Source organism: Centrocercus urophasianus, unplaced genomic scaffold (genome assembly GCF_019232065.1).
Source record: "Centrocercus urophasianus isolate 14NV4802_14NV808 unplaced genomic scaffold, USGS_Curo_1.0 seq_25, whole genome shotgun sequence".
Lineage (NCBI taxonomy): Eukaryota > Metazoa > Chordata > Aves > Galliformes > Phasianidae > Centrocercus > Centrocercus urophasianus.
Window position 1 is genome coordinate 12,380,512 of NW_024884811.1, and position 22,015 is coordinate 12,402,526.

General features: G+C 39.6%; 1 protein-coding gene across 1 annotated transcript in view; it reads left to right on the plus strand.

Moving 5' to 3' along the window:
- The first annotated feature begins 409 nt into the window (after positions 1-409).
- Positions 410-22,015, plus strand: part of HCN1 (hyperpolarization activated cyclic nucleotide gated potassium channel 1) — a 191,958-nt gene continuing 170,352 nt past the window's right edge. Inside the window, exon 1 of the mRNA XM_042825847.1 lies at positions 410-780. Within this exon, the coding sequence (XP_042681781.1) occupies positions 410-780 (371 nt within the window). The remainder of the gene's footprint in view (positions 781-22,015) is intronic.

The following is a 22,015-nucleotide window of genomic DNA, read 5'->3' on the forward strand; positions in this document are numbered from 1 at the left end:
CCTAGCCCCCGCCCCGCCCCGCCCGCGGCACAGCTCTCCGCAGCCCGCGCCTCGGGCAGCCGCTCCTAAGCGCCTCGCGGGCAAAGCCCGCCCCGCCACCGGCCCCGCCCCGTCCCCTCGGCCCGGGCTCCTCGGCCCCACAAGGACTCCGGGACGCTCAATGTCAGGCTGGCGGTGCGGCTCGGCCGCCGGCAGGGGGCGGGCGAGGGGAAGCGGTGCCAGCCCTGCGCGGGAGCGCGGCTCAGTGTCGGCGGCGCTGGCCATGCCGGGCAGCGCGGCGGCGCGGTGCTGAGCCCAGCGCGGCCGAGCCGCTGAAGGGCACGGGAGGCGGCTGCAGCGGCGGCGGCGGCAGAGGCGGCGGCTGAGGCTGAGGCTTTCCACGCGCTCTCCTTCGGCCGGGGCGCGCAGCATGGAGGGCGGGAAGCGCAGCTCTTCTCCCGGCAGCCGGGACGAGGGCAGCGCGAACGCCTTCCCAGCCAAGCAGGCAACCCCGGCGGAGAAAGCCCAGAGCAGCCCCGGCGGCGGTGCGAAGGAGCATGGCAACTCGGTGTGCTTCAAAGTGGACGGCGGCGGAGCCGAGGAGCCCGTGGTGGGCTTCGAAGACGCCGAGGGACCCCGGCGGCAGTACGGCTTCATGCAGCGGCAGTTCACCTCCATGCTGCAGCCGGGGGTCAACAAATTCTCCCTCCGAATGTTCGGCAGCCAGAAGGCGGTGGAGAAGGAGCAGGAAAGGGTTAAAACTGCGGGGTTCTGGATCATCCACCCCTACAGCGACTTCAGGTGAGCGCAGGGCTCCCGCAGGTGAGCCGGGCAGCGCCGCTCCCTCAAACTTCGGCGGGCTCCTGCCCGGCCTCGCTCCTTCCCTCCTTCCTCGCAGACCCGCTCTCCCGGCCGAAACTTTGCCGGGGGCAGCGTTAGGCAGCGGGAACGCGGCGGCCTCCCTGCGCTGCGGGCTGCGCGCAGGCGGCGGCTCGGGGCAGGGCGAGTCTCCCGCCGACCCGGCTCGGCGCTCTCCAGCGTGCTGCAGCCGGGGCGACGGTACCTCCCGGACGCGGAGGCCGCATCGGGGCCTGCGGGAGTGTCCCGGGCTGCAGGGTCCGAGGGGGTCCGCGGCCGCGGAGCCCTCTCGTCTGGATGCAGCGGGCGGGAGGGTGTTTGGGCAGGGCTGGAGACAGAGAGAACTTTGTCCAACGCTGCGAGTGAAAGCGTGTGATCAGAGGTGCAGTGGTAAATAGGGCATGAGCATGGAGTGTCGCTTTCAGAGTGAGTTGGATGTCTGTGACACTGGATGCTCTTACAGAAAGCATCACAAATAAATTCCCAGCAAGAGGTATTAAGGCTACGTCTTAAATGCGAGATTATTTCATTTTACTATATATGCCAGCTGGCTGCGTGCCTTTGTAAATTTACCACTCTCTGTGGTATTTGCTGAAGAAACATCAGTGCTGTTAAGCATATTTGATCAAGGACTTGAAGTGGCCACTTTCTGTACACATAATAAGTGAATCATGTTAGTGAGTGTCTTTCAAAAAAGGAAAGCCCATCCTGTTCAGTAGTGACATGGGTCTCCTAATAAAAAGTGGGCTAAAATAAAATGTGCTCTGGGAGGAAGTGTGGAGCCTGGGTTTCTGTGGGACTGTCAGGGTGCTGGGCAGTGAATGCTGCCCACAGCCCTGGAGCACAGTGGGACCCCAGCACACAGCCCCACGCAGCAGGGCTGGTTGCTGGAGGTCCTCTCCAGTGCCTGCTCGCCTGGCTGTGTTGGCTGCAGAGCCAAGGATCCTCTGCTGCCTTCCTGCCATCAGAAGGGAAGCAGCAGGGCATTACTGTGGCGTGTGTAGGGGACAGGGGCTCTAGTGGCCTGCTGTTTCCTGCTTCTGTGCATGAGTAACTTGATTCATGTCAGGGTGACAGTAAAATGAATGAGGTTATTCCTGGATGTCGAGATGCTCGTTTTGTTATAAACTGAATGTCCGAGTGAGGTATGCAGTCCAGCAGTGTGTTGGGCAGAATGAGGTTACAGACCGTATTTTGTACCCTGCAGCTCTTTAAGATGATGATACTCATGGTGATAGCTGGTGATACTCCTGCTTGATTTCATTACACAAATGTCTTCTAATGCTCTCCTGATTCTTCCTGTGGGAATGTTTGAAGATCATAGTTTGCTTCCTTGTTTTATGATAGGAATAAACACTTATTTTTAGGCCTGAGTGCATATTCTTAAATTAACTGTATTTTTTCTGAGGTATTTGTTATGTTAATTTTATAAAAATTAAGCTTTTTGTTTTTTTAAAGAAAGTTCATAGTTTTTGGTATTTTCTTTCCAGTCTTAGGCGACATGCCCTTGTCCATATCCTATTCTTTACTGTTTCGTGACTTTTTCAGTAAGAAATTTGAGCTGCATGTGTTGTTTTTCCTGAAATAATTGTAGTGACAATATTTATGGAAATGGATGAAGAAGTTGTACTCAGTAGTAAGGGCAGCATCCTAAGCAGGAATAAGGACAATTCCAGTCAGTTGCCCTCGACAATATCTCTGTGGCGGAGAAAACGCATTTGTAAGGGTGAAGTTGTTTTGATTTGTTATTGTGTTTTCTAAGAATATATTGCTTGCATGTAAAGCACACAAAGAGGCACAGGTTCATCTATGTTAGTGATGGTAAGACTGAGAGAAAGAATACAATTTTCTATCAAAATAATATTATAAACAGATGAATGTTTCCCAGTATCAAAGTGGGAACATGTAGGGTAGGCTTGTAAATGTAGTTGTGATCAGCATGTGATCATCATGTTAAATGTGGTCACACTTAGGACGATACCGGATTAACCACATATGAGATAGGAAAACTCTGATGTACGCTTCTGTGGGTTCTTACCTATTTCTGTTTCTCTGGTTTTGAGTGCTTGTGTGCATTTGCTGCAAGTGGTGCATTTGGCTAGTGGTTCACCTAATTCTCTCATTTGTATCTGTAAAACTTTGCATGATCATTGACAGTGAGCACTGTTTATTGACACTGCACTGCATGGGGCAGGCAGTGTCTCTATGCTGTCACATATCCTTTTTATAGTGGGAGTAGAAAAGTATAGATTGTACAGAAACTCAGAGCTGGATGAACCCGTTACTCGCATTCTTGCTGGGCTTGATGTCTATTTTATTACTGTTTGCTTCTATCTGCTTGTGTTTCAGAGAAGAATATGCTCTTCATCATACATATACCCTTGGAGAACTAAATTCCATGAATGTTGCATAACACTTCTACAAGGGGGCTGTTCTGTTCCTGGTTGTCTCTTCCCAGTTTTCTGAGGTTAACCTCTGATTTGAAAGCTGTTATGTAAACCGAGCACCTAATGCACACCCACACCAAGGACTTCTGTTTGTCTCTTCTCAGCTTTGATTGATGCCGCTCTGAGCCTGGACAGCGTTTCTGTGCAGTGGCATGAGTCACAAAAGTGAATTTATCATCAACAATTGCGCTCCTGTAGTCCCGTGTGCTTTCTGTGGGATACCAGGTGCCTGGGTGAGGGCAGCCCCTGGGAGGGAGCTGCAGAAGTGGCCACAAAACAAAGCAGCACAGAGCCGGAGCAGACCCCAGCAATTGGTTCGGCCACTGCTGTAGGGGCTCTGTGCATTTCATAGCAGATTCATTGCAGACGTGAGTGACTCCTGTATGTTACTGGGTTCTGGTGTCATTGGGATTGTACGTGATAGATATCCCAGATGAGATCCCAGTAATTAATCATGCGGTGTCCTCAGGCACCTTTTGTGAGCTCTCAGAGTGTTTGTATGCGTATGCTTGGGCTCACGGGTTTGAGCCTGGGACATCTCTCTGTCCATGAGCTCACACAGAAACTCACAGCATTCTGGAGATGTAGTTTTTATTACTACATCAGCTAGAGCATCTACAGTGTGCAAGCTAAAAAGAAAACAGAGATGCTACCTCCAGAGCCATACGGGAGAGGAACGTTTTAATGAGAAGGACTGAGTAGGACTAGAGTGTGCAAGTAAATGCAACCTGTGCACTCTGTTGGTTAAAGTTTTTAGTTTGATGTTTGGGAACAGCCTGTGACTGAAAGTGGAAACAACAATTTTAATTGGCTTCAAGTTGAAGTCAAGTCGTACTGACAGGGAGCTGTCTGATGGTGGTAGATGAGGAGGTGCAGTGCCGGCAGTGCTGGAAGCCTTTTTACTGTAGAGGTGGCTATGAAGTGTGAAGTCCTCTGCAACAATGCAATAATCTATTGCCTTTTTCTTCAGAAGAGTCCCTCTGAGTAAATTCTTATCTTTTCAACGGGCCCGAAGCCTTATTTTAATGATAACAGAAAAGTGAATGTAGAATTAACTCTAGAATTGGAGCAGAAAATTTTAGAATATAGTGCATAAGAAGGTATTTTACGTGGAAGGCATACCATTATTATTTTTTTAAGCAAAAAGCTAAAACCTTTTCCTACACAACTTTGAGTGTTCTCATATAAACATTTATAAATCATATAAAGCACTATTGATATTATCTTGAGACTAAATTTAATGTAAGGTTTTAATATGTTTTAATCAGAGTGAAAGACCAAATAATATTTATATTTAAATACCTAGTGACTTCCAGAATAATTGTTGTCTGATGCTATTAAAAAAGCATTCTCATCTTCTGCAGATTTACCTATCCATGTCATGCACGTATACATGACAAAGTGCAAGTCAGAACTGCGAATGTGCCTCAGTTTTTTTTTTTTTTTTTTTTTTAATTATTATACTTGTCTCCATTTTGAACATAAATTTGACTTCTTTTTAACTGGTGCTCACTTTCTGGACCTGCCTTAAATATCCACAGTCACCCTGATGTGGTAGACTCTGCATGTTATGGGCAGCTTAAAAATACATATTTCTCAAATTATTGCCAGTGTTGATTTAAAACCTGTCCTTCCGGGGGACCAATCTTCACTCTGTGTTATACGTATAACATATTTTAAGAAGCTTAGGGTAAGCACTTTGTCCCTCTCATTTGTCACGTCTGTAATGTCTCAGTTGAAGCTAATGAGCTTTATCCTTTTGTGAGCTGTTACCTACTCAGGTTTACACAGAGCAGTACAGTTGGGAAATAAGGCTGTATGTGATTAAGACAATATGTGTTACATCATCCTTATATGCAATTTATATAGCTATATATATGTATGTAAGATGAAGTATATAAATCATGTTGGTTTATATTAAATAGATCATTTACAAATTAGTGTGGGCTTTAATGGATACATTATGTCAGTGGTCGTGTAGGAGTATGAAACAGCTGTAGCTTTGGATTCTAAATGTAGTTGACTCAGTTTTGCGATTAGTGATGATTTTTTTTTTTTCCACTATATCAAGGCTCTTGAGTTATTTGCTTATTACTAATTCTTGTAATTCCTGTACAAACTGATTTTTTGAAATTTATTTGGCTTTGTGATTGAATTGTTGTTTGGCTAGGGCTCTCTTTCATGTATAATTTTCAAACTAGCATTTCTATTTTTATTAAGGGAAAGCTTCTAGTTAAACTATTCCTTTTACATAAGCATCACACTCTGTACATCACTAACCATAGGGGAACATTGAGTATCGAACAGGTCATTAGCAGTGCTTGGCATTTTATTTACTATATCCCAACATTTTTTGCGCTTTACTTCCTTAATGCCCAAAAGCATAGAATGACAAAATTGCAACATTAATCTAAATAATTAATATATATTGCCAGGAAATTCTTTTTGACAGTAAGTTATGTATTGCACTTTATAATAGTTCCCCAAGTAAAATGTGCTGTCACCAAGGTAGGTATTGGCAAGTAAGCAGCACGAAAATAAGCAACAAAATGTTCTGCTGGAGATGCTTTGATGTAGAATATGGGCCAGAAATTAATTTGATTCTTTTTCATCTTCAGTTGCTATTATTTTTAATATTGAATTATACTCATCATTAGCTGTCACTAATACATTTGTTATGAAATGGGTGACTAAAACTAGCTACTGGCATTTGTTTTTGCGCAAGCTGTGAGCATGTATGAGTGAAAATAGATATGTAGAAGTGTGTGTTGTGCCTCTGGGCTCCTTAGGGTCATGTTTTTTTAGTCTCCTTTGTGATTTTCTTCAAGCACTGCAACAGAAAGCCTGCTGAATCCACCTGAGTTGGTGCAGCCGCTGCTCATCTCTTGCACCTCTAGGGGACGTGGGAATGATTAGGACTTCATTTGTGCAAGAAAAATAAATTGTTTCGTTTCCATTCATTCGCTTGTCTGTAATGTAGAATTATAATGCATTGTTTGAGCTCACATCCAGGTCCATTTCACAATTTTTATTTTGTTTATTTTCGTCCTGGAATAACAGCACATTCATTGTATTGTCTTTTGAAATTTTAATGTTTTATATACATGAGAATATGAAGCAACAATTACAGCAGAGAAAGAGTTCAATAATGTAAGTCAAAAAGTAAATCCATTCTCAGTGCTTTTCATTTAAGCAGGGATGTTTTGGAGGTCCCCTGCCACTCCCATGGGGAAATACACAAGTACAGGACACTACATTTTAGAATATTTAACATATTTACAATCTAAGTAAAAGTAATTGTGTACATGGGGGCTTCAAGATACGTTTAAAAAAACAAAACAAAGATACCAAAATGGCCCCACAACCCACAAACCTACACACTGAAGCATTCTACAGTTCCTGTAGTTAATCTGGAATGCGAGTCTTTGAACTTTGAGATGGGACACTCAATACCATGAAACCTCTTGTTTTCTGAGGTTTTTTTCTTTTTTCTTTTTTTCTCCCTATTGTTCTGAATGACGTGAGGGAAGTGCTTGATAAATATGTGTATAGAGAACAATATCAAAATTTAGATTTTATAACATCAGCATCATGCTTGGGCTTCTAGTATTCAATCTGTTATTCTCATTGGTTATGTTGGTAAGACCATACATTTTTGAATATCTACTGGTAATTTATTATTTCTCACCTCATCAAAATAAGTATTGCTTATAATTGCATCAGTAGAGGTTTTCTATTCCTGTTAGATTTCTTAGGTTGAGTATATGGAGAGGACTGTGAATTAGAATACTATGTAAACATATGGCATTGTAAATAAAGTTCTAGATCAAGGAGTTGCTTCAGGGGCTTTAACAATTACAAAGATGAGTACAAATGCATAATTTTTGATATGTTGCTTAGGCTTTTTATGCTTATATAATCAAGTTAAAATTTTAGTGGCTTGATTTCTGATTGTTCAGTCTGGGATAGATTTTTCAGGGTACTCAGCAACAAAAACCTGTGATACATGAGGTCACTTAAAAAAAAAAAAAAAGAGGTATGATGAATCTCTGCGTTTGCATTTGTCTCAACTTAGGTACAGTGACATTGTAGAATTTAATTAAGCCTTATCAGCTTTCTTGAGCAGCTTGGTTTGAAGACAGTAGAAAGCAAACTACTATTTCTAAAGAGGAGGGAAGAACATGAAAATTTGTGGGGAAATTCATTTCATTTAGATTTAAATAATCAATATCCTTTCTCATCTGTGCTTTCACTCAACAAAGTGCTTGGGAGCCGTCTTCTATGTCAACATGTGATTTTGGAGAGAGAAGAAACTCTTAACCTACTTTGCAATGTTTAATTTTTAACCTGACAGTACAGTTCTCGTTAATTGCTTGCAAGTCCTTTAGCTGTCTATTCTCCGATTCTTTCCCAGAGGCATGATTTAATTTTAAAAATCATAGTGTATTCAGCTCTAATTATTGGAGGGCTCGTTCTAGACACGTAGTAAGGTATGTTAATGACCAAAAACTGTATCAGCTAGAGTCAATGTCAGTGCTACCTCAAGGACACTGTCATTTAGCTTCCATAAAATCTCTGCTAATATCTTTTAATCTGATGATAGTCAGATTCAGGAAAGCTGCATGTTATGTTGAAATAATCTTACTACCTTGGTTTGCAATGCAGCTGGAATAAATCTAGAGTAAACTTGTAATCAGAAAATGTTCATTTGATTAGAAAAGAAATTCAGCCATTATATATTATAACAAACAAACAAAGCCCCAAAATCTTATTGCTCTCCCCCCAAACCTTTCCATATTTATGTTGCTGAAATTCCTACAACTTGATTTGCAGTGTGTAGATAGGAACAGAATTCAGTTCTTACTTTATTAGCTTGTGTGCTGTTTGTGTTTGTCTTACCTAATGAAGCATGTTATTTAACAGTTTGCTGTGCTATTGGAATTAAGTGTGCTGCTGACATGAATACATTTTAAATCTTTGTAAAAATCATACTTATTAAAAAAAACATAATAATGTACTTTGTTTTCACCTGGAAAAGCACAGATATCTTGATGCTCACAGCCAAAGCTAACTAGAAATAGGTAGATGGTGCAGGCTAGTAGTCAGGAATTAATGTCTCTAATTATTTTGAATTTAGGTAATTACAGTAAATTTTTTTAGGCTGCATTTTTTATGTATTATTATGATTTTCTTTATCCAATCCTTAGAAATCCATTGAAGCATGTGCTTACATTGAACCTTATGTGAAAAGCTGTACAGAAATAAAACATGACCTCAGTGTTCATGAATTTGGGAATCAAGCCTCCACATTACATACGTACTGTATTCTGGTTGCCTCCAGACTTTTTTCCTCCTCTCCTGAAAATAAATACTGAAGCACTGATGTTCTCCATTTCTATTGTATCCTACAATACAATCCCAGACTCTTGCTTCTCTCTAATGGCATGATTACACTACAGATAGTATTCTGAAGTGAGCTGGACTTTTAGTGTATGTGTAGATATATCACAGGATACTAATGAAAAGTGATTTTTTGACTTTCTCCAGTCACATCTATGGATACTATACAGAACCTTTTAAAGATATGTGCATAACATAAAATCAATGCAGCTTTACCAAGGAGATGGAATGTATTGACGGAAGACTAGAGGAATGGAGTCAGGTGTTCATATGACTGCTGAGAAGTCTTCCATCACGTTCTGTAGTGACTTCTGTCTATCTGTTCATGCCATTTGCAGAACTTAACGATTTGTGACATAGAGAAAATACTCTGAAATCTGTAGTAGGCAATACTACCACCTAGTAGTAGGCTTCCTCACAATGCATACTAGCAAGCTTCTGTCTTCCCCAAATATATCCTAGGCTATAGGTTCCTTGGAATGGTTGTGCATGTGCTCATTTGCATTGATTTCTCGGTGAAGGTAACATAGCCAAATTGTCTCTCACTGTGTTTCTCCCTCACTTTAGTGCCAGACAAGCTGAACAGGAAAAAAGAGAGATTTTCTTTTTCCCATTAGGCATTAGTCTGTAAGACAGAAAAGTAGGATCAAAATAAAAGTGGTAAAGTAAGGCAAGCATGTCCCTCTGCCTTCAGCTGTTCATTGGAGGCTTTCTTATCACTCTCCTTACCAAGAATACTTCAGAGATGTCCTGTTTTTCAGAGCTGGCGCCCAGTCTTCTTAGAAACTGCTATGTAGGTGACTCCTTAAATACTAAATCTGTCTCTTTCTGTATTTTCTTTAAACAATTTATTGTGGTCTAACTTTCAGGTAGTGAAATAGAGCTTATAAACAACAAGCAATCCTCATTTGAAAGTTTGCAAGAACACAGTGATGTTATCTGTGACAGATCATCTGAGCAATTTTGTTTTCATTTTTGTTTTTACGAACATCTTTGCTCTTCCCTTATTCTGCTTTTCCTTCCCCTCTCGTCTGTCCCTTCCTGAAGATGCAGTGAATTCCTTTACAGAAATGGAAACAACAAAATGATGGTTTACTGTAATTTGTTTGCCCTGTGATATAGTTCCTTTTCTTACTGTGTCTAGTATGTATGAGCTGCTGAGCTGTTGGGCTGACTTCCTCTTGGTAGTTGAACACAGTGTCTTGTAAACAAAAACTTGTTAAGATTTTTTTTTTTTTTTTTTTTTTAGGAAAAATGGTTATATACACAATTTCCCATAATGTGACCATGTTGGTAGATTTCTTCTGGGAAGGCACGTTCCCAGAAGTTGAGTGTGCTGTTAATGTGTAGACTAGTAGCAATATATGTTGCCCAAATTGTCCCTCTAGCCCATTTATTGCCAGCTTGGGAATTCTACTGTTGCATACATCTATCACATTAAAGTTATAATTATAGGAGGCACACTTCTGTAATGCAGAGGAAGTGTGATATCAAGAGTAAAGCAGTGCCAGATGGCAGGCAGTTTAACAGAGCATTGTATAAGGGTCAAAATTGAAAATGTCTGAAGTCCAATGGCTTATTAAGCAGTAGATGTTGCATGTATGGGACAAGTGAGAGATAAGAAACCTAACTTAAGTATCCACGTGACCAAAATTGACTTTTAATTGCATGTGTTCTGTTAGTAAATATCTGAAATGCATGTTTTTATTAAGTTACGAATGTTTCTTGAAATTGGAGCAGAATATCAAGTGCAGTGATAGACTGCTGGGCAGTAGAGTTTGTACATGTATTTACTGAAGTCTTAAGTTTGTTATGATGGCTGATTCCTCTGACACAGATGAAAATATCTAGAAACAGTCTCAAAATATTTGATGATGAAAAGAGTGAAGTCTGGTGCCTAATATAAACAATAGCTCAACCGAATTAATGGTTCTAAGTACTACTTGAAGGAATAAAGCATGTAGTGTTTGGTTTGGGGTTTTTTTTTTGCCTATCCTCTAAACTGAAGATGAAAACTGAAGATGTTTTTGTTTCCTCATGATGTGTTTTCCTCTGTGCTGTCCTTCGCATGCAGGCTTGCTTTCTTCTGGCGAGAGATGATTGCCATTAAGATAGGTCTCTTCAAGACACCTTCAGTATTGTACACTTGTTGTCCAGGTGTTGTACAGTGTTGTCCACTGGCATTACTCAGTAATTTCCACCTGCCCTCCATCATTCCTATAGGGGAGGAGACTGTAAAACCCTTTTTTTTAGTATGACCAGGGACATTCTGTCATTTTAAAGCCATCTTCACAGTCTATGTAGCATTGACTGATTTTCTATTTTTATGGAACGGCTGGAAAAATTGCATTGAACTTCTGCTCCCACACTTGGTTCCTGCAGCATGGCAGTGATCAGATCTAGAAGGAAAGCCATGTTCACAGCCCAGGGAAGCAGGTAACAGAAGTCTGCAGGAAATGGTAGCAGATGTTGCTGCTCTGGTGAATGACTTCCTATGTTTTTCTTAGACCTAGGGATTCCACTGTGTTACTGAATTGCAGCTCATCTTAGTATTGAATGTACATGCTGGTTTTTGTCATTAGCAAAAGTAATGGATGAAATGTGGTATTTAAGTTGGTTTAATGCTTCCAGTACAAAGTTTTCAATTTCTGGAACATCTTTGAAAATCTGAATTTTACCCCAGGCTCTGGACAACGTGAGGGAATATACAGAATATTAGATGAAGATATGAGAGATTACGAGCCTGTACATCTTTGGATGTCAAAACCTGGAGACCCAGGTACTTTTAGAGTCTGGACTCTGTGGCTGAACATCATCACATTCCAGCCTTAAGGGGTTGTAAATGGCAAGACTGATTTATCAATACTGTTGCCCATGTGAATGTTCTGAATTAATATATAATAAGAATTTGCATATTGTTTGTGTTCAATCTCATTCAGATATCTTTCTCTATATAATGTGTAGAGATATAAATAAGTATACATATTTTGAATGTGCTGTTTACAGATCAGTATTTTTTCTAAGATTCTGGTGGAAGTTCTAGCAATAATTAGTTTCTTGTTGATTTCCTCCAATGAGTTAACAAAATTCATTTGGCTTTTTCTTATTATTATGCATCTGTAAATGAAACTTTTTTGAATAGTTTGTAACTCACTGTTCTCTAAAAGTTCTGCAGAAGTATTTGGCTAAACTAATTTTCTTTTAATTCTAAGGGGAAATTGGATTGTGGCTAAAATCTATTCTGAGATCTCCAAAGTAAAATATTTTCTTTTGCTGAAAGCCAGAAACCCATTTATAAAATTTAGAAAATTTCATTTTTGTAAAAAGGAATGAAAGATACACATCTGGCATTTCATTTTCCATGGAGAACAGATGTTCTTTTTGTTTTGGTATCTAAAAACAAGTCATTTGTCTTCGCAGTAGTAAATAGCTTCCTCGTTTCTTTTGCTGCTCTATGCAGTTCAGGTCATAGGTCCCCGACCAAAGTTTCTTATTTAGAGCCGCTTATCAGTGGCTGCTATTAGAGGCAGCTTCACTTGCCATACTCACTTTCCCTTGTCACCCCTAACCTGGGCGATGTGCCTGATCACCGGAGCCATCCCATCCCTGTGGAGCATGAGTAGTCTTTGCTTTGAACTCGTGAAGGTTGGAGACTTTCTGTACCAAGAGAATTGACAGCCAATTGTGAAAAATGAAATGGTCTTCCAAAATATAAAGCTTGCTGGCAGAGAAGTAGATTATTCAATAATTCACTTTTATATTTTTTTCTGATAAATATTTATAGGTGAAGCACGTAACGGAGCCTGTGGTTAAGTTTGAATAAGTTTTCAGATCTTAATATCATTACAATCTTTTATTTTTACAGGCTGAAAACTGACATGCTTCTCTGCAGCTCGAAGAAATTGTATTTTTTTATTAAATAATAAAGGTGTGTGGATGGGAAAACATCCAATGTACCTATTTTTTTATAACGTCTTCACTTTAAATTGTTTTGTCTCAGTGAAGATAGAATATAAACTTTTATATTAACTTATATTTTGGTATCAAATGTCTTTCAGTATTTAAAACAACCATTTCATATGACTGAATTAAAAAATAATTAACAGATACATTTCAACACAAAAATTTAACACAGTTAAGGTTTTAGAAATGGATCTTGACCACTATTGCATTGTTATACTGCAGTGGGAATTCATTTTCAGTTGCAACCACAAGAAGCACATGCCCAGCAGTACTGCTCCTGGCAAAGGCATACAGGAAAGAGAAAAGCTTTCACTGCACGTTGAGGAAATCTCTCTGCTGTACCAGATATTGCAGGTTATCCCTTGTTTCACAGTCCGAAAAATATCTATTGAACTGGTGTTCATAGAGAGGATGTTGGTTCTCTTTTGGGGGGGGAGGGAAGGATCTTTTCTTCTTTCCCCTGAATAAAATTGCAAAAATGCTGTTTGTCAGTAGCATTCAGTTGCACCAACTGATGTCCATAGATCTCAGAGATGCATTTTGCATCCCTAGAAACTTAGTTTGTATTTCAAAGCTCTACGTTTGGCCAAGATTACTGCAGGTTCTTTGTGAGAAGTTTTCTCCAGGATTTGGTGTGTTGAAGCCTGATAGAGAGTTGGAAGGTGAAGTAGCATGTAAAGGAGGCAACAATAGGCAACATGTAGCGAGATCATGGCTAAATCTTAGTCCAGTAACTAGAACATGCTTGAGAATCATATTCTCGTTCTTGTTTGCTTTTCTGTTCTGGGTTTTCTTTCTTTTTTTTTTTTTTTTTTTTTTGTTTTGTTTTGTTTTGTTTTGTTTTAAGTGAATATCAAGTCAATCTGATCGCTGCTCTGTCTAGCAACATAATGAGCTGATTTGTTTTGGCAGTGCAGTCAGCAAGCTTGTGCTGTCAGAAGGATGGAAGGATTGAAGCACGCAGAATGTGAATTGGGAAGTCTTAAAAAATGTTAGTTGTGTTACACCCATTTAAATATTATGGAAGACAAATGGCTAACGGAGGGATTTGGATGCCAGCTGAATAATGAAACAAATAGTGGTTTCTTTATATGATTGGCATGAGGATGAGAAACCTGCGCAAGTTGCTTTTTGTGGTAGAGGCAGGTGTTTCACTGTATGAAGTGTGAATTAGTGTTTTGAGAGATCATAGGGAAACCTGATATTGAAATTCCTAGCTAAGCGTTTGCCTTCTGTCCTGCATCACCCTCAATGCGGGTGTCCTAATGTGGGTATATGGGGAGATTAAGCTGGCTTGTGGAAGGTGCTTCTGTTATCACTTCAAATATTTTGCATGGTACAAATTTTATCAATTAATTGATGTTTCAGTGGTATAAATGAATTGATAGCATAAGTTGAGTTTACAAAATATTGACTGAAACATAATGCAATTTTCAGCTCCTTCTTAGTTTAAAGGTCTTGCCTGAATCTTGCCTGAAACAAAAATTTCCAAGAGTTTTCTGCTTTCTGCTGACTGATAATTCATATTTGAAGTTACTTGTTAGCTTCTGTTCTGTTTTTTACAACGATATGCACAGAGACATTTTACACCTCGTTATCAGAATTGAATTGTTAGTACATATGGAAAATACCAGAAATATTGGCATCTTGTGTGCACTAAGCTGAATCTTAGTTTTGTTTTTGTTGTCGGAGATACTCACCTTAGAACATGAATATTCACAACTTGATGGTAAAAAATCAGTGTCCTCACCATTGCTTGCCCCTAGGATGTATTGAAAATGACGAAGGAGTGCCTTACAAATAAGCTCTTGTCCTGATGCTCCTCTAAAGATAAGTAGAGAAAATAGACTTTTCTCTATTAACAGAAACATTTAATGTTTAAACATTACGTTGATAGCTGGGAGATTGAATTGGTTAAGAAAATCTATTAAAGCACCTAATTAATTCTTTTTTCTTCCATAAATCTGTATGTTAACATATTAATTGTCATGTTAACCATAAGGTTTTTGCTCATTTCTGTACTTTTCCAAAAGTACAGTCCTCTAAAGACAAACAAAAAAGAATGCTTTGACAACAATTTTAGAAAGCTTCTCCCAGTTAAAGCCTCTCCACTTCTACTTCACATAGAAGCATCTTAAATGTCATGTTTCTAATTGGCACCCTTAACATTTCTGTCACTACAGAATTCCTAATGAATTCAAGTGCTCCAGCATGAGATTTGAGATTATTTTGCAGCTGGAATATTTTTAGATCTCCATCTCTTTCAGAGTTTCTCTCATGCTTATAAAGTGGTCCTTTCTAATTTGAGGATAGGAATGCTTTTCGTCCCTTCCCCCAGATATCATCTGCTACAGAAATTTGCTGACAGTGTGTGGTGATTTGTGACTAATTTAAGGGCCAGCATTATGAATTTGAAACATCAGTTGGAGCACTACACAAAATGTTTCCCAATACTGAGAAGCTATGGCACAGCAGTTTGAAAAGAGGGGGTGAATCCAGGAAAAACGCATCACTTGTACTGTAAGGCATGTTAGCTTTTGATGATCTGATATATTTATCTTGTGATTGGTGTGCAGGTTGCCATAAATAGATTCAGCATCTTCCAGCAGTAAATTCAATTGTGCATTTGGACTCTCCACCAGAATTTTTTTCCCCAGTTGGCAGCTATCTGGATGGGAGCACCAGCCTGTGCTTTTTCTGATGAGCAGAGCTAGTGAAAGGAGGAGCTGTGCAAAGGCAAGGGTGGTGTGGTGTCAGAACTCCATCGGGAGCATGTGCTGCTCTTGCCCAAGGTTAAGTGGAAGTCAGGCTTTAATTCTTCCTACTGTAGTTTAATAAGTTTCTCTGGAGAAAAAGTAACTGCAAATAGCAAATGTATTCAGGCACTTATGGTAGGGGATTTTTGGCTAAAACCAAAGAGACTTATTATTAAATAATAGTGCCATGTTACATAAATTTATCTTGTCCTCTTCATCCTTCTCCCCAGTATGCACTGTGGGTAATACCACTTCACTGACATTTATTTCTTCATCTCAGAATACTGTTAGTGCTTTAAAGTGCTATGAAACTTTGGGCAGAATCTACTGGATGAGTACTAATAAGTATAGATCTTCTAATAAAATGTCACATCTACTGCCTAACAGTTGAATTTGCTGAATATATACATTATTTTAATGTAGGTAAGTAATTTTGAAATCACCATCTATGGACAGTACTGTGACTTTTCTCTCCCAGTAATCACGCCTGTAGAGCACTCAAGCTAAACATAAACAAATGACATAACTGAAGAATTTTGAAAGTAGTAAATTGTTTTTCACTGGCTTGCCTGGGCCCTGGTCAGGTTCCCTGATGTAATTCCCTCATGTAATCATCTGCCTTGTGCATATAATCACAACTGTACAGCAAGCTGCAAATCTCCTGCACTGTTTTCTGTTATCAGGTAAAACTCATGGGGGGGAAAAAAAAGTAGGAAACCCTGTAATTTGTTAATTTTTGTATGCAGTGTATAGCTGTGTAATAAAGAGGAGTCAGCATTGCTGAATTTTATTTTCTCACTAAAAAAAAAATAACAGTGGCGCATGGTTTGGGTCTCTGAACATACATGTCTAGGCTTGAAGTGAAGGAATTCAGTTCTGATCTCACGTCAAATGGAGTTTTCTGACCATCAGAAATCTTCAATATTATTTATTTTGCTTGCTTTTAGTCTGAAAGAAAATGAAAACATTGAGCTAGAAGATTAATGAGGTCCAGTACTGCCCATAATTAAAGCTGTGAAACTGAATTTTCAGAACTTCAGCCTCCTCACACACCAGTCTCAGGCAGGTAGAGGAAGCTTTTCTGATGCTTCAGCAGCTTTCCTGTCTAATTCAGTGAGAGTGAGAGTTCATTAAGCTTAGTATGTATTAAAGAAAAAAAAAGTAACAAATTTGTGTTAAATTTTCATCTGAGTTAGTAATTTCATCCTTAATTTGTAATATTTCTTCAGTTCAAGATTAGGACTTGAAGTTTAGGAGTTAATCTTACTACTCTAAGCTGCTGCTTTAAAGTTGGTAGGAGTGAAGCGTTAAAGGGCGTGTGTCGGCTTTGTAAGATTGACAAAATCCCAGAATGATGAGGTCGGAAGGATCTGTCTGGCCTGACCCTTATCAAACCAGGACACCCAGAGCAGGATGCTGTCTATCTGAAGAACTGTGAGGAGGAGACTCCACAGCCTCTTTGGACAAAAAAGATTCCTCATTAGTTTTTACTTAAAAGAAGGTAACAGTTTTCAGAGCAGAAATAGAGGGGAATAAAGAATATAAATGAAAACAATCAGGATATTTTATCTTAAAAACAAACAAACAAAACCCAACTTTTGTGTAAGGTTGGAAAAATCAAAAATTGATGCAACTTAAGTAGTCTTTCATGTGCTACATCTAGAGTCCAGAACTTGTAAATCATGGAAGCACTCTACAATATATTTGCAACATGTAAACAGTCCTCCTTCCATGGTGGGTGCTGACTGATATTCCTGGTCAAAATGTAAGAAATTTCGTATTTCATTTACGTGCTGCCTTCTTAAAAGAAGCATGGTGAAATGAACACCTCTGCCGTCAAGAAAAGAACTGGGGGTTCCTGATGAAAACATCCCTTCTTCCTCCTCCTGTACATTCCAACACATTCCAGTTATTCTCTGTGAGGTTCAGTTGTTTTTTGGTTTGTCTAGCTTTGCTGTCTGTTACTTAAAGAATAACATCAATAGAGCTGCAAAGTAAGAGGAAGATAGCGTGCTCTGTGGGAATCAAATTCTGACATGGCTAATCGTGAGTTTAGTAGTTGTTACAGTATGCCGTAATGAAGTTTTATATTGCTATTATTTCTACTAAGATCTGTTCCATATAGCACATTGACTTCTCTGCTAGGTGAATTGATGATCCATGAATTAAAAGAAGAAAAGCTGTGTTAGAAGGTGAGAGAAGAACGCTGAGTAATTGCATCTGCTAGCTGATCAGTATATTTAAATAAAGAAGAAGACAGATTTTCTATGGAAAGTTTGTGAAAAATTTCATCAGATCTTGATTTTCTGTATCATCAGATTTGGATTTAAAGATATTTTGTAAAAAATTTGAATGTCTCCTTCAAAGTCCTTCCACTTCATAATGTATGGGGCTGATGAGTATTTATGACTGAATAACATGAACTCATTTCTTTTTCTGCTGTATTTAAATAATCAAATTATTATGGTCTTTCTGGAAACTGGAAAACTGATCTTAAGGAAGGCCCTGACTACTCTGTAGCCTCAAGTCACAACACCCAGTGTCCTAGAGATGTTGCTCACTTTGTGATTTGTGACACCTCTGACAATTTCTGTTAGGTCAATCTGGGTGTACCATAAGAATAATCATATATTAAAATAGGCAGATTTGAGGACATTGGGACTGTCAATGGGCAGTAACCTGAAAATAATAGGAAACAGAAATCTCAGTGACCTCTTACAGTGTTGTAAATGCAGCAAGTTTCGCAGCATATTAACTACTTGAGAGCTGAAGTTTTGTTCTTTAAAACTCAATTTTCTCTGTATGGAATATATGAAGTGGAAAATGAAGTGTCTGCCAGAATTTATAGTGCTTTACGTTACTGAGCTTTGTACAAACATTGATTAATTAGTACTAAATAGTTCTTCATCACTTCCTGGGTAGTCACATTTTAAACAGACTGTCCTATTCCGGATAACCAGTAGCAATAAACAAACTACCAAAGCTTCAGCGTGTTCTAGGAACATAAAGTGCACCTTGTAATCAGGGAGTTTGGAAATTATCGTTGATAAATTATGAGTGAAAAGATCACTGAAGGAGAGCTAAATTCAAAATAATTTTACTTGACAATTTTAAAGTAACTGTGATGTTTTTCTGCATAAAATGTTTCCGTAAAATGAGTACAAAATTTCTAAAGCTGTCTTTTTATATTGCATTAGCACTTAAAGGTTTTTTTCACCTAGAGATATTAGTACACTGAGAAGCGTTTCAAATGGTTCAGTCTGGTGTCTGTGGTTTCAATTAATGGTAAGTTGCAGTAGCTATACTGAGCTAGCTTTGCAGGAAGAGTGAACTGTCACTATTTGCTAAGGTAGTTCTGGCTTCTTATTATGTGCTCTGAATGCTTGTTACCCCAGATTCATTTTTTTGCCTCATTCTCAGCAAGTTTGTGTCACAGCCTTACCACCACTCCCTTGCTTTTTGTCAGCATTTCAGAGCAATTTACATACATCTGGAGCTCTGAGATGGTAAGTTTTTAATATCTGTAACTACCCGCAAGGGGCTTGGAGGAATAATAATAATAATTAAAAAGCAAATAAAAATAGCTTAAAACAGAGAGGTACCTCTTTCTCTCAGTAGCAGCTCCTTGCACTGTCTCATAACGCTTTTTAGTAGGCCCTTGTTATGTGAATAGTAGGATGTTCTGAACCACTGGGCAAGGAAAGCACTGTATTACTTTCTTTGCATAGATCACCGAAGGCAATGCAGAGAATGGCATCTAGTTTTTCTCACCTGAGAAAAAAGTATTGTATAGTGGAGCCAGGGAAGTAGTGTGTGGAAATGTTTTCCTGAAGGAGAACATATGATTCATTTCTGAATGAAAAATGAACTGTACAGTAATAAGACTTTTTCTAGCTACCTCATCAGATTATACTACATTGTGCACTAAAAATCAAAGCACAGAACTGATGCAGTCTCAGAGTCCTTAGCATTAGATTTTGTTACTGAAGCCCTGACTTTACCATAACTTTTGCTGACATTCAGTGTCAGAAGCACCAATGTTTTGCATAATCACCGTGGATAACTATCCTTTAAACAGTATTATTGTAGAATAAACTCAGCTGATTCAGTATTAAATTTTATTTTGACCGGGTAGCTGTTTTGTATGTGGCTTTGGTTAGCCTTAGTTATATAACTACATAACACCCTGCTGGTTAGGCTTAAGAGATCTAAAATCCAGGAATGGTTTGTTTAGGAATGAGCCACAGACACATGTACATCTCTTGTGATTATTTCTTTTCTATTTCCCATTCATTTCAGGATTCCTTACAGAATTCTGTTCCTCGGAAATGCTTTGTGAAATATTTTGGTTGAATACTTGTGGTAATTGAACCTGTCAGCCTGGAAACAGTAATATATAAATTTGTGGTTCCTTCTGCATTGTATTTTTAGTATACTGATAAGGCATGTAGTACAGCAGTAAGCCTACTATAAGAATTAAAGAAACAAGGAAATATGTTTGGAAACTTGTGCCAGTGCAGAGGTATGGCAACTGTCACAAGTGTTAAGCACAAATACTTTTATAGCATTGAGTCTTCACATTTGTTGTAAGACCAAAAATGTGTAAAACAGAAATCTCACTGTAGTACATGGAAAATTACTTGTAAAGTCTATTTTATGCAGTTTCTCTGTGTATTAGTTACAGGAATTTTGATTCAACTGCTAGTCCAGACTTATGTCTGTAGGCTTACCATAAAATGAAGAATTAGGAATTCTTATGCCAACCTCAGTCCACTATACCACTCTGGTTTTACTGTGCTTCACAGTTACAATTAGTTATTTTGTATTCTTAGATCATTCAAGAAGTATTTTCTGGATTAAGCTAAAAACAAAGGAAATTTATAAATCCAGATGATTTAGAGTACATATCTGGAATCTAATTAAAGATGTATGGTGCATGCAAATTTAGAAAAAAAAAATACATTTGTGATTCTGCAACACTTTGTCTCCTATTAAACTTATATAATTATTGTTAATTGCTATGGACCTTTGCCATGATGGGAGTGTCATGTAGCCTGTGAGATGGTTTGTGCTAATGTAATGGAAGTGACCTGGAAGGGTGTACTGAATGCTGTGCTGGTGTCAGGTCCACCACACAGAACTCATTGCAGCTGTTGGCCTGTTCAGGTCCTGCGGAAACCATTCCTGCTCTTCTCTTCTAGAAAATCCAGTGAGAACATGAGAAAAACTGATGGAGACCAGTTTCTGTGCCTTTCCAGGTCATTTAGCTGTACAGATCATGCTGCCTTTGCTTACTTGTAATGTTGAGTGCATGTAGTTGTGAACTATCTCACTTACTGAACAAGACATCAGTGATTTTTATGGAGTGATTCTAGAAGCATAGAGATACTGATAATACGCATGGAAATGCATGAAAGTCATAGGATAACAGAATAGTGTAGACTGGGAGGAAGCTGTGAGAGGTCATCTAATCCCACTAACTGCTGAGTGTAAGACTACATAGTTATTTCTGGTTTTGGCTTCTGTGATTTCTTTCTTTTTCTGTGGTGTTATTCAAGCACTGTTATGGTATGATTGCCTTTGTAAGTACGTTTAATATGTTACCAATTAGATATTTGGGTTTCAATTTGGACAGAAACCAGAAAAAATAAAATAACTGCATTTACACGTGATTGGCAGTAGGCACCAGTATTACTTCTATACACACACTATATGCTGTACACACACTATGTGCAGAAGACTAGAGAAGCATGCAGGATTGAGTCCAGAGAGTGGCGGTCAGTGGCTCAGTGTCTGGATGGAGATTGGTGATGAATGGTGTCCCCCAGCGGTTGGTGCTGGGGTCGATAGTTTTTAGTATTTTCGTCAGTGACACCAACAGTGGGGTCAGGTGCACTCTCAGCAAATTTGCTGGTGACACCAAACTGTGTGGTGCAGTTAGCACACCAGAGGGTTGGGATGCCATCCAGAGGGACTTAGGCAGGCTTGAGCAGTGGGCCCAGGTGAATCTCATGAGATTCAGCAAATCCAAATGCAAGGTCTTGTATCTGGTTCAATGCAACCCTCATTACGAACACAAGCTGGGGGATGAAAGGATTGAGTGTAGCCCTGCTGAAAAAAACCTGGGGTACTGATGGATGGGAAGCAATGTGCCCTCACAGCCCAGAAAGCCAAACCGTGCATCAAAAGAAGCATGGCCAGCAGGGTGAGGGAGGTGATTCTGCCCCTCTACTATGTGCTGGTGAGGCCAGGTGTGTAGTCCTCAGTACAGGAGTGAAACAGACCTTCTCGAGCATATCCTGAAGATGGCCACAGAAATGAAGCAAGGGGTGGAACAGCTCTCCTATGAGGACAGGCTGAAAGAGCTGGGGCTATTCATCCTGGAGAAGAGGAGGCTGCGAGGTGACCTGTGAGGCCTTTCAGTATTTATAGGGGAGGTACAGCAAGGAAGTGGACAGGTTCGAGCAGGGTCTGTGGTGATAGAACAAGGGGAAATGGCTTCAAGGTTAAAGAGGATAGATTTAGGTTAGATATAAGGAAAAGGTCATTTGCAGTGAGGGTGGAGAGGCACTGGAACAGGTTGCCCAGAGATGTGGATGCCTCGGCCCTGAG